The 27,890-nt window shown below is 43.7% G+C and overlaps 1 protein-coding gene across 1 annotated transcript; it reads right to left on the bottom strand.

Annotated features, from left to right (window-relative positions):
• Positions 1-991: 991 nt before the first annotated feature.
• Positions 992-27,868, bottom strand: LOC143106018 (A disintegrin and metalloproteinase with thrombospondin motifs 12-like). Its single transcript, XM_076270182.1, has 25 exons — positions 27,785-27,868; positions 27,361-27,591; positions 26,712-27,070; positions 21,945-22,128; positions 21,330-21,547; positions 21,089-21,172; positions 20,818-20,942; positions 19,017-19,166; positions 18,563-18,706; positions 17,977-18,121; positions 17,576-17,668; positions 17,294-17,439; positions 16,812-16,981; positions 14,971-15,101; positions 14,183-14,303; positions 13,555-13,799; positions 13,288-13,429; positions 11,990-12,116; positions 11,354-11,564; positions 9,144-10,202; positions 6,729-6,881; positions 4,933-5,106; positions 4,559-4,705; positions 3,656-3,809; positions 992-2,834 (listed from the first exon to the last, which is right to left on the bottom strand). Exons 2-25 carry the CDS (start codon positions 27,476-27,478, stop codon positions 2,719-2,721), a joined length of 4,716 nt encoding a protein of 1,571 aa, XP_076126297.1. The 5' UTR covers positions 27,479-27,591; positions 27,785-27,868; the 3' UTR covers positions 992-2,718.
• Positions 27,869-27,890: the final 22 nt, after the last annotated feature.

The raw sequence follows: 27,890 nt of genomic DNA, 5'->3' as shown, positions 1-27,890 counted from the left end.
GCACTTTGTCACCAGTCTTTGGCACTCCTATCAATACACCCATCTCCATGTGCTACAATAACCCTAGAAATAAACAAGCTATTTGGAGAATATGTGTGGAAAGTCTTAAGGAACAGCGTGGAAACTGTGGTTAGGTCATTCTTGCTTTAAATATATGCGATATATGATCTTTTGGGCCCCCACTGTTGACTTCAAGGCAGCACTGCCTGGAAGACACTAGGGTTAGGGTTATGGTCAGGGTTGGGTAAGGCAGCGCTGGCTTGAAGTTGATGGTGGAGGCCCAAAACACCATCAAGCTAAATATCCTTACTCACAATATGCTATCAAGATGCCACACTCCCCAAAATTCGGGCCAGTGTTTTCTTACATATTACATTCCTAACGAGTTGGGCGAGATGCTGCTGGGTGATAGCTACAATTTGCCTGGTGGCCGGCCCGTCCATCTCAGGTTAACGGGAGCAGAGGGGCCCACAGTTTGGCCTCATTAAATTTGAGCCCTGTAAGGTGAGCCTGGGCCGTGTGGCGTTGTGTGGTGGCAGGAACAAAGGGTTGGAGGACAAGGATGGAGAGGTGTCAGGAGGTCAGACATGCTAATGTAAATAACAATGAGGACGCAGCACAATGTCTCCATCTCCCTGGGGGTGGGCTTGGCTCTGATCATATGTAGACATATATTGAGTAAATACGTCAATACTGTCCATTACTATATCTAAATTACTATATATGTTTATCAATGATCAGAGAGAGAGAGGTTATAACTTTTCATATGGCAATCTCTTCAGGCAGGGTATTAAAGGCATTCTACACATGTCATGTCATACCGCAAGTAATCTATTTTTGACAGAATTCAGAGAAATGTGTACATGTAATTTTTTATAGAAGGAAAACATGAGAAATATTGGATGACATGCTTTACCAGTTTGGGACTCGATATCTCTTTTATCTTTTTTAAAAATTAGAGAGATTCATCTTGGGTTGACATGCCTTCCTCTACCTTATACTTTGACCTCTATGTCCCACCAAAAGAAAATGCCGCTGTTGCTCAAAACAGCACAAGCTGCACACAAAGAATTCAATCTCTGATGCAAAAAGACAGATTTTTTTTCCCCCACTGCATTTATTAATTAATCAATGGACATGACATACTGCATCAGCAGCACTTGATAATCTGTGAAGCATATTCAGTTAAAAAAACAAACAAAAAAACAGAAACAAATTATAATATTTTGGCCTCAACTCGGGGCCACAGAGTGATGACCTGCAACACTTAATGCCTCTCCTCCTGGGTGCCTGTCTGTGCAAGTGGAGCCATAGTAGCAGCACTGGGCTCTGAGACAGAGAAACACACATCAAGAGACACTCATGTCTGGAATGAGATGGCAATGCGACCAGCATCTACACTGTGAGTTACAAATAGGCCTTTGTGGAGTCAAAGGTCGTGTAAGAGGCATTGCACTTCATTAAAATATGTATACCAACTAAGGTTTGTCCTAAACTCACCATATCATCTTTATAGTACCACAATTCCTTAGCACCTCAGTTCTTAAAATATAGTATTTATAAGTTGAAATAAATGTCTTTGACAAGTGTCCAGAAGGGTCTTTAGATTGTGCATTATAGGATTCAATCTTTACTTATGACAGCATTCAGTGTAAGGGACTGGATTTGAAGGATCTACAATCAATCATTTCAGGCCAGACACGAAACAGGGAAGTCAAATAGACTGTCAATTAAACATCAGTAGCCTACATAAAATACATATCTCCTAAGTAAAGGGGCAAAATGAGGATCATTTAATCTAACCATCTTTCCGATCATAATGTTCTTACACTTTCCAAATTACAAATATGACTTTAAAGATATATACCCTGAATATTTGTTCTTAGCTGAAATAATTGCTAATAACCTCATCTTCTAAATGACTTACATCTTTGAGAATAATATAGAAGGCAGTGTTTCAAGTCAGTTTAAAAAGAGGAGAAAACAATTACAATTACTAAACGTGTGCATGAAGATCCATGGCAAACTAGCCACAGAAAGGATAAAGTGCACTGAAGGGCTGGGAGGTGATGTTTTAAGTGACAACCAGATAACACAGAGATGCTTCTAACCCAAGATCATAATTTTTAAAGGGCAGTTAGTGGTCAGGAGCAAAAGTTGACAACTTTGTAAATTCCAATGATCAGGACGTACTGATGCTCACAGAACTGTACTTTTTTTTTATTACAAACCACAAGAACACATAATGGTCCTCTGTCCGGAGAGAAAAAAAATGAGATGATTTCAACAATATTTTTTTTCCTCATTTGTTCTCAGCTCATTTTGTTGTTCATGTATGAAGAGACAAAAACAACAACTATGGGGCTATAACAGTGCAGGCTGAAAATGTGTACAAAATGTGTACAAAATGAGGACATAGATGTACTTGGTGTGCACTGAACATGGCTGCATTTGGTAGTTATACTGAAAAAGTGTTAAGGAATGTCAATAAGAGCACCCACTGGACCAAAACAATAGCACCATACACACTGCCATTCAAGTACAAAAAAGGCTGAGATGTTCCATGGGCTATAAAAGCAAGTGTGCTTCAGTATAGAGAGGAGCCTCTGACCCGGTCCCAGGTGTGTCCACTGACTCCTGATCTGGATAGGGGTCCATGTTAAGAGTGTCAGTGATGGCCACTGTAGAGCGAGTGCCGGCGGTGTCACGTGTCACAGGTCAACCCATGCAGGTGACACAGCACTGCCTCTGAATGGACAGGAGACTGCAGCGGCCCAGCAGCTTCAGCTTCGCACAGAACTTGCCGGACATGCTGTTCTTCCGGCACGGTGGACCTGTAAATGGGTTTTAGTCCTCAGTAAATGGGTTCTAGTCTCATTCAATATCATATGACCCATTTGGGTATTCTAGTCAATTTCACAAATAGCAATATATTAGTTTACTTATGAATTATTTTATCTAATAATTTACAGTGTATCTTATCTAATATTGTGAGTGTGAACAAAGCTCTGTTCTAGAATCTTTGGTGTGAACAAAGCTGTGGCAAATCATCATCATTCATCATTTTGTCATTCAGCTCACGCCCTTATCCAGAGTGACTTCCTGGGAACTACCTACAGTACACAGTTCCCCTGGAGCAACTCAGGGTTAAGTGCCTTGCTCTCACGCACAATGGTGGTAGCTCCTGGATTCAAACTTAAAACACTCTGGTAAAGTCTTACTTAATACAATCCATTACTTTCTTTATGGAAATTTATAGATATTTATGTATCTAAGAGAATGACTTAACATTGTGAAGAAAGCTGTGACCCAAAAAATACTTTCTCCTTCAAACAGATCTTTGAGGTGGTATTCTGTTGCATAATATGTTCCTTGAACAAGACCAGTTCAAACAAGAACAGGACAACAACAAAGACCAAAAACAACGACAGCAAACAGAAAGGAACATTCACAGTGCGCTACCTTGGACATCGTATATGTCAAATCTCATCAATACGTTTTGATATCTATCACTTATCAATGCAATTTGCCATACATGTCCACGTATGGCACTTCTTTTGTGAAGAGTCAGCTAAGGTCAACGGCGCATAAGCGGTCATGCTTGGGGCTGGCTGAATGAGAAACAGCTCCCGACTCTCTCTGATTCCGAACTCACCCGTCTTCGTTTTACATTCCTGAGGGTTGCATTCCTGGGAGCTGTCGGGCCGGCTGCTTCTGCCGCACAGGCTGGCCTTCTCCTCCTCTCCTGATTCATCGTTCACACATCTGACGCCGCGGCTACGTACCCCTCCACCGCAACTCCGCGAGCACTGGTGCACACATGCACACACACACACACACACACACACACACACACACACACACACACACACACACACACAAACACACACATAAACACACACACACATGCATAAACACACACAAACACACATACACATAAACATGGAGAAACAAACAGAATTTCAAAAACAGCATGATTTGGAATTTGGTGAATCAGTTGATGTAGGCTATGCATCACTAAGCATGTCTAGTGTTCACTGTGACTATCTATCTTTTCAGTCACAATGTGCAGAAGACATACTGTTAATTAGGAGATGTAAGTCATTTCATGTGTGGATAATCACTTGCTGTAGGCTGGCTACATGCAGTGAGATGGTATTCAATATGATATTGTTGTGAATGACGTGACCCAGATTCCAGCTCAGTCAGGGGCAGATCAAATAAATGGAGGAATTCCACCTTGTGTCCATCCCAAGGGCTGACCTGCACCGGTCAGCACACTCCAGTGCGACCCCTCACATCAGGGTCAGCTATGATGACCACCACTGCCCGTGTTCATGTTATATATGTATATGTATATGTGTATAGGGTGGTAGAGCAACAGTAGCGTCGCCGCCTGACAATCTGTCCATTTGGGGTTCGATTCATGAACCCCCTGTCTTGAGTCGATGTCACTTTGGGTCTTTACTTAACTCATGGCCACTCTGGGCCAGTTTTGTGGAATGCGTGTGTGTGTGTGTGTGGAATGTGGGTGGGTGTGTGTAGGAGCTGGTCTCACCTCGGCCCACTCATCGCTGACCCAGTGTGTGCAGGGCTGCTGGCTGCACGACTCGGTGAAGTTTGGCCTCTGGGTGGCGTCACAGCGCTGGAACTCCGGACAGTACACCAGCCGCTCCCTCACACCCCCACCACAGCTCTTCGAGCACTGAGTGGACAGCACATATATGGCTTTCACTAATACATAATATGATTTCATTTGAGTGCAAGCTCAGTTATATTTCTCATTCCCACTCACAAATCAAAATATATTGAACTGTTTGCCACATTTACTATTTTCATGCAACACTTCATATAGCCTATAGCCACAGAACCTTTGCTGAACCTATGCATTAAAAACCCGGAGTAAGGACACACGGCGTGCATTTCCCTTACCTTTCCCCAGGGGGAGCTCTTCCACTGCAGGCAGGGAAGTGTGCTGCAGGGCATGGAGCTGGGAGGCTTATGAGTGAGGGCCTGGCAGTGGAATGGCCTGAGTGGGCGTTTGCTCTGCGTGTCCATGCATTGCACGTCCCGATGGCTCACAGCCTCGCTGCAGCCCACAGGGCACTGAGGAGGGACAAACAAGCACCATTACAGTAAACTCATTCAGGGTTTGGATAACGAATGCTTCTGTCTCATTCTGCTACTAACGAGGTACAATTATTGACTTTACAGAGAGAAAAAAAATAAATTAAAAAGCCCAATTACCAAAAAGGACATCTCAAAATCAGTAACTAATCTAAGATGTCCACTTTAGGATCGATCTTCTTCCAAACATGTTCCAAACATGTTCCACAATGAGCCTATAGATTTTGTATTTTCTTCACAAAAAAATATGCTCTAGCATTTTCTATTTCATAAGCACTTACTGCTCCCTCTAAAATTACCATCCTAAGTTTCTTAGAGACCAATAATGTGTATGCTACAGACCTTTTATTTATTTTCTTATTTCATCACACGTCAAAACACACAAACACACACACACACACACACACACACACACACACACATATCTGACTTTCTCCAAATTTTGCACATCTCCATAGAACTTTTTATTTATTATTTTTGATTTCTCCTCCATCTACCCATGTCCTTGATTGCCTAGCCTTTCTGCCCCCCCCACCCCCACCCCACCCCACCCCCAACACACACACTTACATCATCACTGTCATCACTTCACTTCACTTTACAGCACACTGCTTGCTACAGTAAGCCTCCTCTACATACTTGCTGCACACTGCCCCCCCCCCCCCTTACATACACAGCACATTGTCTTCAGGATCTTCTCCAACACACATCCTCTACATACTTACAGCACACTGCCCCCACCGTCATCACTCACATACATCATACATACAGTACTCTGCTTGCAAAAGTAAGTCCCTGCCCCCCCCCCCCCCCTACATACACAGCACATTATTTCATCAGGAAGCTTCTCCAACACACATCCCCAACATACTTACAGCACACTGCCCACACACACACTACACACACACACACACACAGTCACTGCTCCACTCCCCTCCCGCCCACACAACACATCTTCACTGTCATCACTCACATACATCATACATACAGTACTCTGCTTGCAATAGTAAGTCCCTGCCCCCCCCCCCCCCCCCTACATACACAGCACATTATTTCATCAGGAAGCTTCTCCAACACACATCCCCAACATACTTACAGCACACTGCCCCCCCCTCCCCCCCCCCCCCAATACACAGCACATTGTCTCATGAGGAAGCTTCTCCAACACACATATTGCACACTGCCCTCTCCCCACATACACAGCACACTATCCCATCTCCCCTGTCATCCCCCCAACACACACACCAAGACCCCTGGCAGTTGGGTTAGCCCCTTGAGCCGTGGATCTGCCCAAGGTTTCCTCACCCACCTTTTTTATGCAGCCCTTGCCACTTAATCTACTAAACCCCTCTTCTACTGCACTTTTTACCCCCCCCCCCATTAATGCACAAATAGGCTGACACCAGACATAATTTCACTGCATTTCTTACTTCCAGTAACTATATGCATGTGACAATAAACTTCCTTGTATCCTTGTATCCTTGTAATAATCTACAAGAGTAACTAACTGTAACCAACCACTAACTAACATGCACAGTGATGCACTTGCATGCACTTCCATGTACTCCAGCACCACACTGGCAGCATTGCGGTGGTCTCACCTTGCTCCAGTTGCCTGGCTTCCAGCCTGTGCAGGGCCTGAGGTTGCACCTGCGGGCCGGCTCCGGCTTCTTGATGCTGGCACAGTCCACCTCCTGAGGGGAGCTGCAGCCCACTGTCCTCCACTCGGCCCCCAGACCACATGTGGTGGAACACTAGAGCCGGTCAGCAGCAAGCAGGTGGGGACATGCAACAGTCAATGCAAAGAACTTCTAAAGCAACCGAGTCCAGTACAAAAGATAGTCTCATATACAACCCCAAATCAGAACAATTTGGGATGTTGTGTAAAATGTGAATAAAAACAGAATAATAATCTGCAAATCTCTTAAACTCATATTTAGTTGCAAAAAGGACACAGACATATCAAATGTTGAAAATGACAAGTTTTTTCATGGAAAATATATGTTAATTTTTAATTTGATACCAGCAACATGTTTCAAAAAAAGTTGGGATGGGGGTAACAAAACGCTGGAAAAGTTGTGCAATGATAAAGAAAACAAAAGGAGGAATGTTTCACAATTAATAAGGGTAACTGGCAACACGATTGGGTATGAAAAAGAGCATCCCAGAGAGGCAGGGTCTCTTACAGAAGTAAATATGTAGGAGTATTCATCACTCTGTGTAAACCTGTGTGCACAAATGATGAAACAATGTAATTTTAATGCTTCTTATGTTGAAATTGTGAAGTATTTGGGGAGTTCATCATCTACAGGACATACTATCATTAGAACATTCAGAGAATCCAGAGAAATCTTTGCAAACAAGGGAAGGGAAAGAGCTGAAAAACAAATTGGATGGCTATGGTCTTTTGTGCCTCAGATGGCACTGCATCAACACCAGACCTGTTTCCAGAACTGTCATTGTATGGGCTCAGGTAACCATTGCAGCCAAAATTGTAACAGCCAAAAAAGCCAAAATTGTATTGAGACATGATACAGAAAATACCACCATCTTATCTGGGCCTACTCTTGTTTAAAATGGACTGAGGTAACATGGAAAAAGGTCCTGTGGTTAAACCAATAAAAACTTGCCATTTTGGAAATCATGGAATCATCTGGGCTAAAGAGGAGAGGGCCAATCTAAGTATCCAACTTATCCAACTTGTTTTAGTGCTCAGTTCAAAACCTAACATCTATGACGGTGTGGAGGAGCATTAGTGCCTACAGCCTGGGCATCTTGCACATTTGGCAAAGCACAATCAATTCTGAATGATGTATACAGGTTTTGAGTAACATATACTGCCATCCAGGCAATTTCTTTTCCAAGGGAGACCTTGAATATTTAAGGAAAACAATGCCAAAATGAATTCTGCACATACTGTATTTAAACAGTATTTCTCCATAGATGAAGAGTCCATGTGCTAAAATGGCCTGTCTGCAGTCCAGATTTGTCAAATTAGGTATAATGGAATGAAAAACATGACTAAGAAAGAATACTGTAGAGCCACTGAAATCCTATATCAGGGAGTAAAGGGACAACATTTAATTCTAAAAACTCTAGCAACTGGTCTCCTTAGTTCCTAAACATTTACAGAATTTTGTTAAAAGAAGAGGTGAAGCAGCACAGTGGTAAACATGCTCCCGTCCCAACATGTTCCTAGCATCAAATTCAAAATTAAAATATCATTTCCATTAAATAGTCCAATTTTCATTTTCAACATTTGATATGTTGTCTATGTCCTTTTTGCTGCTAAATATAGGTTTACAAGACTTGTATATTATCACATTCTGTTTTTATTTGCATTTTACACAAAGTCTCAACTTTTGCTGTTTTGGGGTTGTAGGACAGCTCAGTACAAGAGTGTGTAGCTTGCAAAAGAACACAACACTGCCACCTGGCAATGCAACATAATATTGCATGTGAATTCAGTGCAATTCGATGCAAAATAGATACAAAGATATGATCTTTTGACTGCTTTTGTTGCTATGTTTTTTTTATTTGGATCAATTTGGAACAATCAAGGCATTCATGACTTGATATATCAATATAGGAGGGGATTTCTAGATTTTTGGGCATTGTGACAGTGAACAAACAGAGTGAAATCTTTCCTCAACAACCTTTATCTGGGCCTCAGTGGCATTTCGGCTCTGCCAAGCAGCCTAGTTAGGGCTCTCGTAAATCTAGCTATTCATTTAGGACCTGAACTGCCAAGGACAATGAAGTAGATAAAAATAGGACAAGCTTTATAAACATGCTAACGGTGCAAACAAATAAATGCCTGTGTTTATAAATCCCATATGTTCATATTTGTCTATGAATGTCTGTCCTCACAGAATGACCAGCACACTGGTCAGTGCAATGGCCTTTCCTCAAACCGCACCACAACCTTTGGAAAAGAAACAGCCTTTGTTCCCTGTGTGTATGAGCGCTATTCACACCCATCCGATTAGCATGCCCAACTGAGCAGAGCCACCTACCTCACTCCAGTTCCCCACCACCCAGAAGGCCTCCATGCTGATGGTATCCCTGGTGTTGGTGCTCACGGGACTTCCCTGCCTGGGTTTGGGCTTCTTGGCCTGGGGGCCCTTTGAAGTCGTCTTCTGGGCCACTGAGGTCTTCTGGTATTTCAGCACCTTTACAGTATGTGCCGGGGCCCCCGTGGTTCGAGGAACGTCCACCGACTTTGACTGAGGTTTGGGAGTGGTTTTCGGCAGTGGTGTGGTTTTCGGTAGTGGCATGGTTTTGGACAGTGGAGTGGTTTTCGGCAGTGGTGTGGTTTTGGGCAGTGGTGTGGTTTTGGGCTTTGGTGTCCACTTCCTGACAGCTTTGACGTATGGCGTAGTTTTGGATTTGGAGGTGGTGGTGGTGGTGGTACGTGTCGTCCAGTAGACTCCACGTGGTGTCGTGGTGCGAAGGGGTACTTTGGTTGTGAACTGTGGCCTAGTAGTATGTGGTTGTGTTGTAGTCCTCAGGGGGCCAGGTGTCGTAGTAGTGACCACGTCCACAACCGCCTCGCTCCTGGAGTCAGAATCGTCCACGATGTAATCATATCCCGGCGTGTAATTGGATCCAGCATCTGGCTGTGGACCAGCGCCGCTTCCTTCCTCCTGCTCCTCCTCCTCCTCCCCTTCCACTTCCTCCCTGGCTGCGCCGGAGCCTTTGGTCTTCCTGCCAGCAGGCGCGGCGTCTGGAGCCGTGCTGGCGTTCCCCACCATGATCAAGTCGTAGTCATCTGCGTGCAGGATGTCGGCGACGGCAGTAGGGACCTGCGGCGTGCAGGCTGGTGTGGTCGGCGTCAGCAGTGTGGTCGGGGTGGTCTTTGGTGCCACCGAGGAAGTGGCGGGCACCCGCGTCGGGCCTCGCTTGGGGAAGACCCGGCGGTACATGGGCCCGACTCGCTTTTGACCATTGGGGCAGCTGAGGAGGCCGCAGAGGGACTTGGTTCGGGGCTTAGTGGTGATGTTGCAACGGTCTTTAGGTTCAGCTACGCATGTGACCTCCCTGGAGCGCACTGCTCCTCCACAGGTAACTGGACACTGAGAATGAGAGGGGTCACAGTTCAGCGCACCTCACTTTTTCATTCATTAAAAAGTACTAGAGATGTTTTAAACCATTTGAGGGTCTATTGTGAGCACATGCTTTGTATCATGGAAAAAAAAGTTGCATACTGGTGCTTGACATACTGAGTTTTTCATCAGGCAATACCACATTTCTTCCCAGGAGATTAAAATAATAAATAGTAAAATATTTGGTTACTTCATTTTATCGTTTTTGCCCTGTATCTGCATCTCTGGAACCACTTAAGTGCAGCTGTGCTTATTTGTACTTGCTCCTTCAGAGTCAATAAAACGTCAGCTGAGCAGCATCAGTTGTCACGTCAGTTGATTAAGATCATACCCAATCACAACACAGAGCATTTTACCAGTTCTATTTGGCCTCATGCCTACGGCTGAATCACAGGCGTGGTACACTCTCACTCATACCATATTGCTTAATTAAAACCCAATGACAAAACCTATGATTTGTAATATTACATATTAATCTAGCCACATGAATTGATCTCATATGGCAATAGCAAACACAGACAAACACATGCATACAGACAGATGTTCTTGGAATGAATGGGGAATTTGGTATTTTTCAACAAAAATCAATTGGTGCAGTTTTGAGTAAGACCCTAATAGACAACTAAATAGCATATAGCCTTGGGGGCAATGACGCTCCATGAAAGTAAATTGCTCTCTTAATTAAGCCACTGACTAGGCTAAACATATAATTACACTTCTATGCTACTATGGAGAGGGACCCCGTAGACAAAACATTTTTTTCTGTTTGTCAGCGTAAAAAAAAGGGTATAAAAATGACTCTTTGTGCAATCAATGTATTAAATTTCTGTTGTTCTGGTCGCCACCATCTTGCGAAGACAAAGTCTGTACAAGTCAACTACCATATCTGGCACAAACTACTGCCAGTGGATGCAGAAGGGGCAGAGTTCAGTAGCAACATTGCCCCCAAAGCTATGCTATATGCTGTTTAATGGCAAATTCATATTCCAGTTTTTCTCAAATCTGCAACTGTCATTTTGGTCCAAAAATGAAAATAATAGACTCAATATGAAAAATGAAAATGAAAAATACCCAAAACTCTGCTCTAATACAATAGATAGATTCTAGCGACATGAGTTCACCTCATTCCAGTTGCCCACGAACCAGTCGGAGGTGCAGGGCACGTCTCTGTTGCAGGGCACCACAGGTTTGGGCTTCAGCATGTGCCTGCAGTCAGCGTGGTGCAGCACGCGCTCCTCCCCGGCCACCGTGCGCACGCACAGGACCGTCCGCTTCTTCACGCCCGTGAGACCGCACGTGGCCGTGCACAGCTGCCAACCCCCCACCCACCACCTGAGGAGTCGGGGCAACACCGGGTGGAGGGCGAGGAGAAGGGAGACAAAACAACAGGCCAGACTCGTATTCAGGCTGAAGCTCTGGGGTGGATTAATGCAACTTCACAGGGGTTTATGAGTATGTTTATGTTTACTGAGCAGATGCTTTTATCCAAAACGACTTACTACAATAACACTAAGACGATAAGTTCTGGGTGTGCCTATTGCAGACTTCAATAGGGTGTTGGTAGGTTGATGTGTTAACTCTTTGTGGTCCAGTTAGCCTGTCCTCGGCATACTGAGACTACCTAACACTTCTACAAGCATATACATACAGAAGTTTGCGGGAAATCTTACAACAATGTATAGACCGTCAACATTTTGATTGGAGCATTAATTAAAAAGTAGGACAAATAGAGGACAAATTGAGTCAGGGATAGAGACCTTGCAGGGCAGTCCACGATTTTACACTTTCGATGGCGTTCTTCAGGACGGGAGTCTGGGTCACACAGAGCTTCATCCACCACCCCACTATCCAGTTCGAAGCATCGCACAGGCTGAAGCTGTTCACCTGGAAATGTCAGGACAAGAAATCTTTTGTGGTTAACATGTTCTGGTGCAACAGCTGTACCTCACACACCACCACTTGAGGAATAATCTAATCTAATCTCTCTCCACCCATATGACCAGCACACTGACCAGCACACTGACCCGTCCATGCTGCTGCACACTCTCCAAAGATTAGGTGTTGTCTGCTATCAGAGCTTTCTGCAAGTGGATGGAATGTTTCAAGAGAGGTTTTTTTTACACCTCCGCAGCTGAGATTTAGTAATCTGCGGAGGCCCCTTGCTTGCACAATAAAACATGTGAATCACCCGCCAGCCAAGGGTGCAGCGGGAATGACACAGCACTGCTGACCTCCACTGCTTGCATTTGGTGTGCAAACACATGACACAGCCAAGGAAGAATTTCCCCCATGATTCACAGGCCGTGTTTCAATCAGGAATCCAAATAGACCAGGAAACCCATGTCAGCACAAGATACTGTGTGCTGGACCACAGAGGCTCTCCAAACGTACCACTACAAGTTTGTGCTTAAATATTCATGTAGACTTTATAGATCTCTCAGATATCCTCATCCAAAGTGGCTTATACTACAGCAAAGGCACACCGTTTTAGTAGCCTATGGAGTGCCTGTGAACCTACCCCATGACCTCTGTGCACTTCTGTCTTGTAGTTGAGCTGCAGGAACACACTTGGCACTTGGCTAAACTCTGATAGAACAGCTGAGTGTTGTTAAAGGTATACTATGCAGGTTTAGGTATTTTTGGCAAGTGTAGAGCTCCCTCTAGAGTCGCAATGTATTTTTATGTTACTCTGCTATTGTGAATAGCAAACTTCTCGCAAATGCTTTTGTTGTGGAGGTGAAGGATTTAACAACAGGCAAAAATTATCTCCAAAGAGCTATCTCTACTGACAAGGTAATGTTTCACAATTCTCGCAAGATTTGTGGGGGCGCTGCTCTTAGAAGTTGCATGGCTGGTTTTCTCGGGACTTGCTACATCTATGCTGTATAGCTACGCTAGATGAATGATTCACCTATTACAAGTTTGTTTACCATCAAATTGGCTTCGTAAAGGTGAAAATCTTGCATAGTGTGCCTTTAATAAAGTCCTTCGAGTTGAATGAGTGTAAAAGAGAGGTTTAACTGGGAGAAGGGTCATCTGGAGTGCAGTAACCCACCTATCCCACAGGAGGTGCTGCAGGCAGTCCAAGCCCCGTGCCTCCACGTGTATTCTGGCTCCAGGACCTCATTCCCATTCATTCGGGCCCTCTTGATGGTGTACTCGTAGGTGATCCCAGGATTTTGCTCTTGGAAAAGCAGCTGAGACGCAATATTTTCTTTTCAGAGTCCACCTCACAGAACTGAGCATTTTGACTGTATTTATAGTGTTCGTTGTACACAGTTATTATGGTGTATCTAGGACTGATCACCAGGGCAACACATACCTGGATCATGATTGGCTCCAAGGTAGGTCCCGGTGATGTCAGATTCTCCAGGTTGCCTATCCTGTCGTAGAAAAACTTGGCTCCACCCGCATTGTATTCCCCATTCCACTGGATGATGAAATTCCCATTTAAGTAATAGTCATCCGAGTCGTGTCTTCTAATGGCAAGGAAATTCCCTACATCCGCCGTCTCACGGATGAAAATGTCTCTGGCGCCTTCAGGGATGAGGACCATATCCACATAACCTGTGAGAGAAACATGACTCCAGTGAAAGACTCCAGGCACAATTATCTAGAGCACAACAACAACAGGTTTAATGTTATTCACTTATAGATGAAGCATATTATGCCATTATGATTTATGATAAACCACTCAAACTCATTGTACACATGCATGATAATGCTCCATTGACTGACTCATGATAACCCACTCAAACTCATTGTACACATGCATGATAATGCTCCATTGACTGATTTATGATAACCCACTCAAACTCATTGCACACATGCATGATAATGCTCCATTCTCTGCCTCCACATGTATTTTGAAGCGGGCTAAAAAACCCAAACATCCCACCGAGAGCCATATCTGTTACACATTGGCAAGGCACAAAGAGCCTCATTCTTACCGTAGCCGTCTGGCTGATCAAAGTTCTGGCGGACCGTCTGGCAGGTGGAGCCATCCCCCAGACAAACCCCACAGCGATCCTCCTCTGCGTTGGAGTCGATGCCATAATCACATCCAACGGCCTGACATGATCCAGACACAGCACGTAGTGGGGGGGGGTGTGGGGGACCCGTTAAACAACAACCCCAGGGCTTTTTCACATGTTTCACATGTTCACAAAGTAACTGGCACATAGACGTAAGGTGGTGTGTTGATAAGACAAGAGTCTTATAAGATTAGACTTTTAGAAGGGAGGGGAATAGCCTAACTTCAGGCTGTTGTGTACTAACACTTTCAATGTCTCCCTTCTCTCCCTCTCCCTCTCTCTCTCTCTCTCTCTCTTTCAGCATTGTGACCTCTGTTTTGTGATTGCTTTTGTAGCAGAGCTGATGGGAGAGTTCTGCTCTCTCTTCTCTTCATCTTTCAGAAAGCCCCTTTTTTTCTCTATATATACAGTATTTTTTGTCTTATCAAGTATCAGTGGAATAGCTGGGCCAGATTTCCCCCTGTAGATCCATTGCTAATTGTTTGCTATTCACATGCCATCAATTCAGTGTCTCATAAACATATGTTACATTTGTTCAAGCATGAGTCACTTGTCTTCTCCTTATTTGGCTATTTTGACTAGAAGCCAACAACAAAGTCCACTGCTCAACAATCACACACAGTAGCTGAAATAACATACAGGTTTTTTTTCGGCGTCTGTCTATTGAAAGTTAGTTTGTTATGAATGCATTCTTGTCACACTACCTTGCACACACCATTGATACATAGGCTCCTGCTGCTGTTCGTGAAGCAGGGTGTCCCGTCGCTCACAGCGTCCAGCATCTTCTCAGCAAAGTCTTCGTCCACCGGCCGACAGTGCAGCTCACATGGGCTCGCTATGACCAGCATTGGCCATACGGGAACAGGGTGAGGAGGAGACAGAGGAAGTACTCTTCAATTTTTACAGACATCATCAAACCCTTGATGAAAGGGTTTACTCTTTGTAACATACATATGTAGGAACTACAAATTAATTGGTGACAGTCATAATGGCGATCTGATATGTATTCAAATATGGTTTACCAAGGATTGGATTTAAAAAGAAAAAGAAGAAAAAAATTAAAGAAATGGCGTAGTTCAAGAGAGACATCAGGTTACACAAAAACATTACTGAGCACAGATGCCCGAGGTGGTGCAGGCTTGTTTTAACCTGCTGCAGAATGGTATGAAGACTCTCTCCTTGTTATTTCTACTGCCTTTCTTTGTGTTTATAAATCTGGCAGAGATGGCAGTGAAACAACTAGCCTTTATTTCAAAGTAAGTTAGAAATCCACATTTTGTCTGGGAAGCTCAATTCAACTGAATCTATTCTGGTTATCTATGGATAAGCTACTGTAATTACATTTTAATGACATACTGATAACTGGTTGCAGAAATACCCTCATTCAGCTACAATCCATTAGTATATCCATTAATACATCTTAACACTCAGGCCACAGTGACTAACAGAATGCACAGTGAATGAACCCACTCATTAGTGGTTTGTTTTTCTTTGGTACGGCAGCAATTATCCAACGCTTCATCTATCTTCAACTGCTGTCAATCAGGCTTCTAGAACACCAACACAACTGCTAAGATGTGCCAACCCCTTTTCTATTTTGACTGAGATTTTCCAGTCTTTGCTGAAACATGTTATATGTTAGCAACATGGAGACCGGGTTTGTTTAGTTGTTCATGGTTTCCTTGACGTCAACCTATGAGACCCTGGAAATGGCTGAATGAAGCCCTGGCAGTGCACGGAGCACATCTCCATCGGGCCAGGCAGCCTAGCAGCCTCGTGTGGCTCAGTCTTATGGGCATGGTGACAAGGCATCTAAATCCTGCTCATGCTGTACTTATTAGGGACCGGATCCTGCTCATGGAGGGCCAGTCAGTCTCATTCATGTTCACACTCTCAATTTCATCTTAAAGGCAACCTGAACATATACATATCCATATGTATGCATTTCCAAATGTATGGGCATCTGAATGTATGGTAAATATTTTTTTACACCATGTGGTATTGTGTAGGGCTCTGCAAACTAACTACATAAACTACAACTGGGGGACTTGATGATTTCTCCTTGTAGTATCTGCCATCAAATAGAGAGCAGTCTGTCTGAGAGCTATGCATGAATTAATTAATCAGTTAACAAACTTCTATAGTGCCTCTGTGGACCATACTACTATACCCCATGTATAACCAACTACAGTATCTTTAACCAGCCTAAAGAAGGATCTTAGTCAGTGGGGTTACAGCCATTGAAGATATGGGGGCAAGTGCTCCCAAAAGGCTTTGAATAATTTAATCATTATTGAGTCGTTATTATTTATTATTGCAGCGGCATGTCTAGTCTTTTATCAGCCAAAGAAGACACATGTGGCTCCTATGTTAGCTACTATTTTTATGCATGACTACTTTGAACTGCTCATGTTTACTGTTAATGTTATTTGTTATAATTATTATAAGTATTGTTATTGTTATAATTGTTATAATTATTGTCTGCCAATAACCATAATAATAATCATAGCTATAACAATGATATATCACAGGCTGGGGGAAGTACTTGTGCTGGTGACAGGGATCCACTCGTAGAGCTCGTTCTGGTACGGGACTGTGTTGAACTCGCTGCACTGCATGTCGCGGAAGCTAGGGTGTTTCTTGGCACACGGCTTGATGTTGCAGACCCTGTATCGCTTCCGCTCGCCTGTGCAATACTTCCCCCCGAACTCGGGCCTGTGGAGGGGAGACAGACTGGCTGTTGAGTCACGCCGCGGCACCAGGAATTTGTTTGTCTTGGTCCGCGAGTGAGTTTGTTCTCTCATAGCTGGAGTCAAGTCTGAAGCATCTTGACCTTAAAGTACTGTTGGGTTTGAGAAGCTGCGCTGAGGACAACTCTGCTTTACACAGAGAGCCATAAATGGGTTGTCAAACATTTAACCAAACATGATTCGTCCGAATAGTTTTGTGCGACCAAATTGTTTTGTGCACTCAAGCTTTTCTATATCAACTAACCAAAATAGAGGCAGTTCCAGATACTTGGCTTACTTAGGCTGGTTGCACTCCCTCTCGGCCGCCTGCACCCCAGCTCCACAGGTGCGCGTGCAGTGAGACCAGGTGCTCCACGGGCCCCAGGCCCCATTCACTGTTTCCGGAAGTTTCCCCACCACAACACACTCACCTGTAATGCACCACTATGCACCCACACACAAAAAAGAGAAGCTTTTACACACATTTTGACACGAATGCTTCTTATTGTGCTTACATTTAACAAAGGTCATTTAAATCATTAGAGGAAATCAGGGGATGGAAGAGAAAGGTCCTGTTCACCTTGTCTGGGCCACATCTGGTACCGTCTATGGGCGAGTCCAGTTTGGACCGGCACGTCCCGTTCACAGAACACCACAAAATCTGACACACATTCTGGGAACGAGAACCAAGTCAAATCAGGTCTGAAGCTAACACAACCATTTTACAGCCACATGTTTTTCATTTCATATTGAACAGAATCTCAGAGTATCAGAATGCAAAATGAGATTTCACAACCACTGAGCACACTAGAAACAAAAAATGGCCCACTGAACCAAAACACAAACACAGACACATGCAAATACATACACACACACACACACACACACACATACACACACACACACACACACATACACACACACACACACACACACACACACACACACACACACACACACGCAAAGGCGCATGGCACTCACGTCCACTTCTTGGCAAAAGGTGGCGTTGGCGCCATACTGAAGCTGGCACTGGTGGTGTGTGGTGTACTTCACCCCCGGGGCGGCCAGTGGCGTGGTCAGGTCCTTCTTGGACGGGCGGTCGTCCAGACAGAAGCCCCAGCCACGGCTGCAACACAGTATCCATGGTAACCAAAAAAAATCTAATTCTAAATCTAAATCTAAGTCGGTGGTGGTGGTGGGAAAAGCAAAAACAATGAGACTGTTTTTTATGTGTCTTAGTAATGTTCTTCAGATGTGTTGAGTCTTCTGAGCGTGACTCAAACCTGCAGTTTGGGATGATGGGGGGATGTTTTGCTCTCTGCATCCTTTTCTACTTCATGCTCACTCTCTTTTCTCTCTCTTTCTTTCTTCCACTCACTTTCTCCATCTCTGTCTTTCCACCCACCTATGTTTCTTGTGCTTTCTCTCTCTCTCTCTCTCTCTCTCTCTCTCTCTCTCTCTCTCTCTCTCTCTCTCTCTCTCTATCTTTGGGATGATGGGGGGATAGGAAAAAAAAGAAAAAAAGGAAAAAGAAAAAGAAAGGACAAAAATAAATGCAATCACTTACTCCAAGAAGCGAGTGATGTAGTCCTTGCTGCAGGGCGACCAGGTGAGCGGGGAGCTGTCGTACATCAGCTGTCGAGACATGATGAAAGGGTGTCTCCCCGACAGCTCGCAATCATTCCCCTGACCATCATGGTGGATTCCGAAGCTAGAGGAGAAACATAAAACACATCAGACTCAGTTATGGCTGTTCAGCATATTGAATCTACTACTTTACACACCCAAGGGTTTCGGGGTGAATGCGTGAGGTCAAACAGACAAGGGGCCAGAGTGTTGATTTCTACCAAAACAAACACAGTTTTCACCTGAGTAAATCTGCAGGTTCAAGTTATACCTGTGAGGCACTTCCTTGCATGACAGATTTGAGATTTGCATGTGTAATTGCTCACACACACAATACACACACACACACACACACACACACACACACACACACACACACACACACACACACCAACCTGTGTCCTATTTCGTGAGCGATGGTGAACGCGACAGGCAGACCGGAGTCCTCGTTGATGTTGCAGCTGCGATGGGGTTGGCACATGCCGGAAAGGTGGGACAAGCCCAGAGTCTCACATGGCTGATTTGCCCCTGCACAGATGTCCTTCCTAGGGTTAACACATACAAACACACACATACACACACAAACAGATACACACACACACATACACACATACACACACAAACAGATACACACACACACACACACACACGCACATACACACACAAACAGATACACACACACACACACACACATACACACACAAACAGACACACACACACACACATACACATACACACACACACACAGCAAACACACACACACACACACACACACACACACACATACACACACACACACACAAACAGATACACACACACACACACACACAGCAAACACACACACACATACACACACAGATATACACACACACACACACACACACACACACACACACACATAAACACACACAGCAAACACACACACACACACACACACACACAAACACATACACATACACATACAAACAGATACACACACACACACACATACACACACACACACAGCAAACACACACACACACACACAAACAGATACACACACACGCACACACATACACACACACACAGCAAACACACTTACACACACATACACATACACACACACACACACACACACACAAACAGATACACACACACACACACACACACACACACACACACACACACACACACACACAGGGCAGGTGCTTGTGAAACAAATTGGTAATGCGTGTGCCAAACATTCACTCCAATGAATATTCCATTTCCACTACACCAATTTTCCACTATAACGTTGCTGTAGCATCAAGGTGCTATCAACACCAGTTACAAGCCACCCATGCGCATGTGTGTGTGTGTGTGTGTGTGTGTGTTTGGGGGAGTTTTCATTTATCTCTTCCCTAAAATATTTCTGTACTCCAGGGCACTTTCCATCATTCTATGTTTTAGCAGGAACAAATCCAGGTTGAGACAGGAAGCACTGGCTTTATGGTTGCCATTATTACTCTTCTAATATCAGGGTGTTGGCAAAGTATGCGACTACCTGATGATGTGCTGTAGGTCAAACTTATAACACTGTAATTACATATCACTAGTCACAATGGAACAAAGACACAACTCTATGGTTTCGTATTAGTACCCTAAATAAAACAAAGTCTATCTCCCAGTGCACACAGTTATATTACACACAAATCCAGGTCTCAGTCCTAATCCTGGAACCTTCCTGTGATTCTGTTTATCATGGCTGCAAGCATACTTGAGTACAATCTCATGGAAGAGTTGGTTTTTACTCTGTGGCATCAATTTCTAATGGCATTTAGCACTAAGTTGGTACCTAGTGCGTCAAAAACCAACAAAAAAGGATTATGTTGTTACCTGGAAGGCTGGAACAACATTACATAGTGCAATACAAAATGCTCAAGACAAGTGTTGGCAATGTCAGAGGTGCCATTCTGCCATTCTCTGTATTTATAAGTAAGTGTAGCATTAAAATGAATTTGAAACAATTATTTTCAAGAACTACATTGTGTTGCTTAAAATGATACAGGTGTGTTCAACCAATCAAGAGTGACACTGATGAGTTCAGACAGGTACAGTATGTGAAACAGGGAGAGATGAGAGACATGCCAACTATCAGGTTCGTGACCACAGGCTAATTTATACGTAATGTGGTGGTGCTAGGTGGTGTGACTGCCATGGTGTGTGTGTGTGTGTTACCTTGTAATGAGAACGGCCACGTCGTGATGAGCGGGGTGTGTGTCACTCTGGGGGTTCACATTCTTTTGCCAGGTGCAGAAACTGTTGAGCGTCGTGTCGGCATGGTGAACGATTTTCAGCTCTTTCTAAATGAGGAAGCAGCATGTGATTGCGTTACCACACCAATGACAAGAAGGGTGATCCCAAACGTTAGTAAATGAAGACTGCCTACTGCCTGTCACACATAGTAAAAGTGAAAAATATGACAAATATATAAAGAGATTTTTGGTACCTCTTCGCCATGCAAAAGAATGAGGCGGACCAAGATGATGTGGATGGCGTTCCCGATACTGGCATCATGAAAAATCCCAGCAACCTGAGGGATATACACCACGACTCATACAGGTGCACAGCTTTCCTTCAGTCATTTTAACCATAAAGTATCAAAAGTGGAAGATTAAGACAGCATTCATCATTATTGCACTGCTTGCATCTCCACAACCGTTAGACATCCACAAATCCACTCAGCTCACCATGTTCATGATGGTGAAGATGTAAGACTCTACATTGCTGCTTCCGTGGTAGTCCATGAGTTTGGAGTCGGCCACCACCAGGGTCTCCACCCATCGCTCCTTGCTGACGGAGCGGCGAGAGATCCCACGAGGGGCAGGCTGATCGGTCGACTGACCCCGCTGCTCCTGCTCCCAGGCGTCCCTCTCCTCCTCCACCCTGAGAGAGTAGTCAGGGCCATCTAGCCCGGGAGACACACATATCTAGGTCATGACATGGTCAAACAGTAATGGGGCGGTGGTCAGCAGTGGTCAGCTGGCTAGCTCTGGTTTAGATTGCTCCACTACATCTCATGGACATCAGACCCAGACTAAGAATACATTATGTGTTTTTTTTCCACAAGCAGTTACACTAATCGGTTTGAAATATTTCTACACACAAATAATATAAAGACAACACACACACACACACACACACACACACACACACACACACACACACACACCCCAAGGCACACACACAAGCACACATCTGTACAACAAGGATATTATCCAGTCCCAGACACTGGTTGGAAACCATTACAGATCCCTCTCTTATCAGCCTGCCCTGTGGTGACCTGGCCGTCTGTGACCTCCCACCTTTGACTCCGCAGGCGCCTTGCCCCTCCTGCGACTCCTTGACGCTCCGCCGATGTCGGCCTACCGGCCAGCTCACCGGACTCCGGTAGACCACATGAGCCTCTTGGGGGTCTTCACTGCTCACAGGGTGACCTTTCACTGGCTCGATCAAAAAGAGGCCCTCAGGCAGGGAAAAGAACCCTCTCTAAGGGTATGGCACACACACACACACACACACACACACACACACACACACACACACACACACACACACACACACACAGGGATATGCAACATCAGTGAACATCCAGGTCATTCAAAAAATTTGAGCAAGTAGCTTTTGAATGAGTTCCTTTCAACCATAAAGTATTCCATGCACTGGTGGTATGTCTATAAACACTCCACTATGGCACTGTGCTGTAACTTTCTTATGGATTCTTTTTGGAAGTCAACCTGACAGATCAACGGTGAGTGCGAGGCAGGTATTTTCCTCTCCCACCCAACAGCACATTCCCTCACCAAGTAGCTCAGTAAGGTATCAGTCTTTTGTCTCCAGAGGTATGCCCGGCAAGTTCCTGCCAGTGCTGACATTTCCTTTAACTCTGAAGAAGTATAAGAGGGCGATTACTCAGTCATTTACACGCTGAAAAAAACTGTGTCTAAACAAGCCCAAGTGCAGTTGAAGGCTGTCTAACCAAAGATGAAAAAAAAAAGAAAGAAACGCCCCCAAGACTGGGAAAATGAGTCAGGTATTGGCTCTGGAGATATGGGCCTCGGTCTCTTGGCGGTCCTGACTTGCAAACAAACTGGAGGTTAAGGTACACTCAAGCTTGTCTGTTTATTCCACTCACAAAACAGATAGGGGATAGAAGGCTATATGTTTTTATTTACACTGAGTACTAAAAGCCCAACTAGTGACAAAAGTTGTACATTTGCAATAGCTATAAACCCTCTGTTCATCTTATGAGTTGCATGCTATGTTCAATTGTATCCTCATTAAAAAAATAAATATCATAAATGAAGAATGACTACGGTGAGGTGGGCAAATGCTATCAGGGTGCCCACGTGAAATACACCTCGGGGCAAATCTGCGAGACAAATCCAGACAGAGCATTGGGCTTTGATGTGGATGAACCATTTCTAACCTCATGGGTGCTTCACCAATGCTTCCCCCTCTCTGCACATGCTCTGATTTGGCCTGTGGTGGTGGGGTCCAACTTTGGGAATATTTGTGATAATCTTGCTTTGGGATGTAAATGTCACACAGCTGTGGTTTTGGCGTCCTCCCAAGTCACTCCCTGAGACGAAAGCGCACACACTGATATAGACATCTGTGATATAAATCAGTCCCAGAAGATACAAAAACAGGTGCTGGGATGTGTCCTCAATCTATGTCATGTAGAGGGAGAAACCGTGTTGCTGTGTACAATCTTTCTCCTAAGTAAGCACCAAGTAAGACAGTCCTAAGCCGCAGGTTCCACAAATAGACGAAAGGGCGAAAGCAAAACACACAAATTCAAAGATGAAAGGTTGCGGCTCAATATTAAAGAAAGAAAAACGAAGTACAAGAAATGGGCTTCGACTCAGTCAACCCATCAAAGACACAGAAAGACTAACACCAAAACAAAGACTGGCTTGAGACTGGCGTGCAATCCCCTCCAAAGTCTGAGCCTCGCATTTAAAAACGTTAAATAATCCCTGGCTACCCATGCCAACTGAAACAGTCCCGGTGCTATGCACTTGGGTGGAATTCCCTCTCTTCCTCCTTGCCTCTAAATATCTTGCAGGAAGCAGGTATTACTGTGAAGTGCCTCCATCTAGGGAGACTAAAATAACACAGGTTGGGCTGCTAACGACAGGAGCCATGTGGAAGCGCTTTATTTCTCCAATGGGTCAGAAGTGCTTCTGTGCAAAAACTAAAGGCTCCAGACTTGCAAAAGTGAGATATATTGGTCCTGATAAATTCCCCATGACTTTTATATGTGCAATCTTTATAAATGTGATTATGCTGCACTTATGATTTCTTCTTTGCTGATTAAAAAAAAACTGCCATGAAAAAGAATGTCTTTTCTTTTGCTAAAGCTGTGACTTGAGTTCAACTCTGCATCAGCAACTTTGCCATCAGCAACTACCAGACAACTGTGTCGACTGAGGTGTTTGACAGCTCTTCTCGATGTCCATAACATTACAACATAGAGAAAGAGTTTTTTTTAAGGGTTAATATGCAGAAGAAAGACAGATAAAGCTGCCCTGCACAGTGGGGTCAGTAACAATACATACACTGTTGCTAAAGCATTCCGAGGCCATGTGCTTCTGCTATTGCCTGTGTCCCAAGCCAAGTCTCACTCATTAGAGTCTTTCACTCTTCACGGCCAACACGCTAAACAAAGTAGCCAGAGCTATTATTCACAAGGACAACCCATCCACTCTTGCTCGGAGCAGCTCAACGTAGTCATTACTGTTCCTTACATAGTTCAGTGTTTCCCATACATTGACTTATCTGTGGCGGCCCACCACAATATCAACATTGACCACCACACAATGATTTTCCATGTTGTACTAAATTGTGCTTAAATCTAGTAAGCATCATAACCACGCTGCGCTAATTTGTTAAAAACTGTTGCATTCAAGTTAATTCTGCAAACCTACCACTACAAATAAAATTTTATTCTGTGAGAAACACTGTAGTTACAGCAAAATATACATTTCATCTGACTAGCTCACCCCCAAATGTTATTGACCTATCAGGCTGTGATCCCTCGAATGTTTGCAATCCGGCCAAGAAAAGTCCTCCCACAGAAGCCGTGTTTTAAGAACATCATAGAAGCATTCTGACTACACTACCATCATAGATGCCAGACATAACTGCAACAATGCTGCATTAAATAAATCACTGCATTGAATCCATCTGAATGTGACTCTTCATAAGTTGGGCTTTGAAATGTGTCAGACATTTCATACCCAGAAAAAGTCCTTATGGTGACAGTAACACTACCTAGAACGTGTAGAATGTTTTGGATCATGCACAAACACGATACAGCATAATGAAAATAGGCCTACAGTAAATCCCTCTGAAAGCTATTTTGTGCACTATTCCTGTTTCAGCATATCCTGATCTTGCTGCTTGATCTCCGTTGACAACAAGGGCATTCATTTTTTGCCTTTGAATACCATCTCAAAAGCCTGATGTCTACGAAGCCCTGACCTACTTAGTCCACTACGCAAACATTTCATCCTGCACTTCAGAAAGACATGGGAGACACACAAGGGAGGGCATATCATGTAGTCCACAATAGATGTGTTACGACACTTTCACCATCATCTCAGAAGAGCCATCTTCATATCTCAGAGGCAAGTGTGAACATCAAACAACTCAATTCATGTTGGACTTTCCTTGAAAGGGCTTTTGCAGAGGACTTTACATCACTGAACGTGTCAATGGATAGGTAGTACCACCTGGAGCATGACTACTTCCTTTTTTTCTTCTTTACAAACATAGAAAGGGGGGCAGTGGATGTCAAACTAACAGACAAGTTGGTGTCACTGCATGAGCTTCAAGCTTCATCAACAGTCATCAAGTATCTATCTATCTATCTATCTATCTATCTATCTATCTATCTATCCAACAGTTAACCCAGAGCATTCTCAGATCAGTCCAGAGACCACTGAGACCTAACACATAATGACAAGCCTAATATTGTCATTATTCAAACCAAATGACCATAGGTCTCAAAAACACATTGTCCCCACAGAATGCCCTATACAATTCATATCATAAATTACAGTTTTTCTCAGTCGCTTTGGTGCTATTCTCACATCACTATTAACATTTGCACAGCAGTTAGTGCATTTCTCAAAACAATTAGTGCAAACTGCAAAACCTAGTGGATGACCTGCAAAAGCACGTCACTTGCTCAAAAGGGATAGTCCATTCCTAAAAAGCACGTATTCATGTCAATGAAACTGTCAGTGTCATCAAAATGAGAAGTCTTGACACCATCGTTTATGAACAGGATAGTCAAATGGCTTTGTCATGTTTTCATTATGACAGTTCTCTCAGTGTTTTCCAATGCAAAAAAAGGGCAGAACTCAGTGACACTACCTGAACATGCTCAAGACAGCACTATACACTACTTGTACAGCCATTTGAAAACTACAGTAAAGTTACACATTGCTGTAGTTAGGGGAGTAAGTGAGTACAAGACACTGAACAAGTACATGTTTACTGTATGCTCTTTGCAATTCTACAGCATTGTGACAGAATTTGATAACTAGTTCAACAATTTTGTATGTAATGACTCAAGCAATGAAATGAAGACTATTAGTTTTATAGGGAACGACTATTCAGTATCCATAAGTATAGTTCATTTTGACTGACATGACAAAAGCAAATGATAATGTTAAAAAACAGCAGAGAATTGTATAAAAGCAACTGATACATGTCCAAAAGCATTTGCAATTTGTTCAGAGGAAGGAGAATTTGCTACTATGATGTGCACAAATGACTAAATGTTGTGGAGGTTGAACTAATAGTTATGAGAATTTTCATTCTGATCTGCAAAAAGCACCAAAGCGACTGAGAAAAACTGTAAAGAGACCACCTACCTTAACATGGTCTGTCTTTGTGTCTACTCTTTGTAGACACAAATCATTCTTTCAGAAACTTTACCGGTATTTGGCATTGAATGAATTAACTTACATTTTAGCTGGTCTGTGAAAGGCCTAATTTACATAATCTGATAACGATTCAACATACTTTCCACATATTAATTATGATGGGGTACTTACCAGTCCATCACAGGTACTGATGGCAGCTTTTCCCACATGGTCAGAGTAGGTCACTGTACCAGTTAGGTGACAGGCATTATCTTTGGATACAGGCTCTTTTGTATGGTTTAGATCACTGTGGCGTCTCTCCAGTATGTAGTCATTTGCTAGCAGGTGCGTGTTGGTGGTCAAGTTAAAAAACAGATCCCGGCCCTTGTAATGAAGATTGTAGTAAACCCGAACCTGTGATGCTCCCAGGTCTCTCTTGTGACGTCCACTTGAGAAGTGGTGAGACAGAGAATAAGACTTGAACTGTCCACTACTTTCCACCTTTTCAGGATGGACCACTGTAAAATCTGAATGAGCTTTGATGAAGTGTTCTGTGGATGAAAATATTGAAAAGTGTTAAGGCGGTATCTAGGTGCAGGTTGACAGGGTCTCTCAATGGAAAACCTCGCTAAAGAGTTTGCAATGATACATTAGTGTTGTAGATATTAACGAAATGGCAGATCTCAAATGCAACAAGATAACCAGTTTGAACAATAAATGAACTAGAGAGAATTTTGCTGTGTAATAACTATCACTATTTTACTCGTAGACGTTCAGTTCCATTTATGCATGGTAGAGCCTACAGAATAACTCGATCTCGTTCAAGTATTAGGCTACTGACCTTGCTCTGCATCTGGAAAGTGGAGTTTATCCGAAATAAAGCACTCGATGTGGACGGGTGCCAAAAAGAAAACAAAATGTAACACAAAAAGTGCTTGACTCATCCGCGTTTGTTGCATATTTCAGTTCTAACCGAAATCAAACAAAAAGAAAATGTTGAGCGGCATTAAAAGGCTCGTTTGTGTTAGTGGCGGTCTCACGACCACTTACATGTATGAAAAGTTTGCAGCATCTGTAAGCAAAAGACAAACATAGCCCAGAGACGGGGGATTAAAGAATATCATGTAAACTGTGAGAATGAGAAAGCGCCAAGCTAGCAAGGGGTGGAGTGTTCCACAGGCTAGTGTCTAGTTTCTTTGGGACCGAAAGGGAGTCGAGGGCACTCTGCAGCGAAAGCCCAAGCTGAGATAAATCACCCTCCTTACCCATAAAACCATGTCCGGACACAATTGCGAGTAGACAGGCGGTCTTATGGCTTGTTCATGTATTAGGATAGCATCACATTAACCCAGATATGACTTGCAGTGCATG

Source organism: Alosa pseudoharengus, unplaced genomic scaffold, assembly GCF_046254945.1.
Source record: "Alosa pseudoharengus isolate Yale_2024_CS ecotype anadromous, Long Island Sound unplaced genomic scaffold, YU_APseudo_1.1 YU_APseudo_1.1_scf_6, whole genome shotgun sequence".
NCBI lineage: Eukaryota > Metazoa > Chordata > Actinopteri > Clupeiformes > Clupeidae > Alosa > Alosa pseudoharengus.
This window is presented reverse-complemented; position numbering and strand designations above follow the sequence as displayed.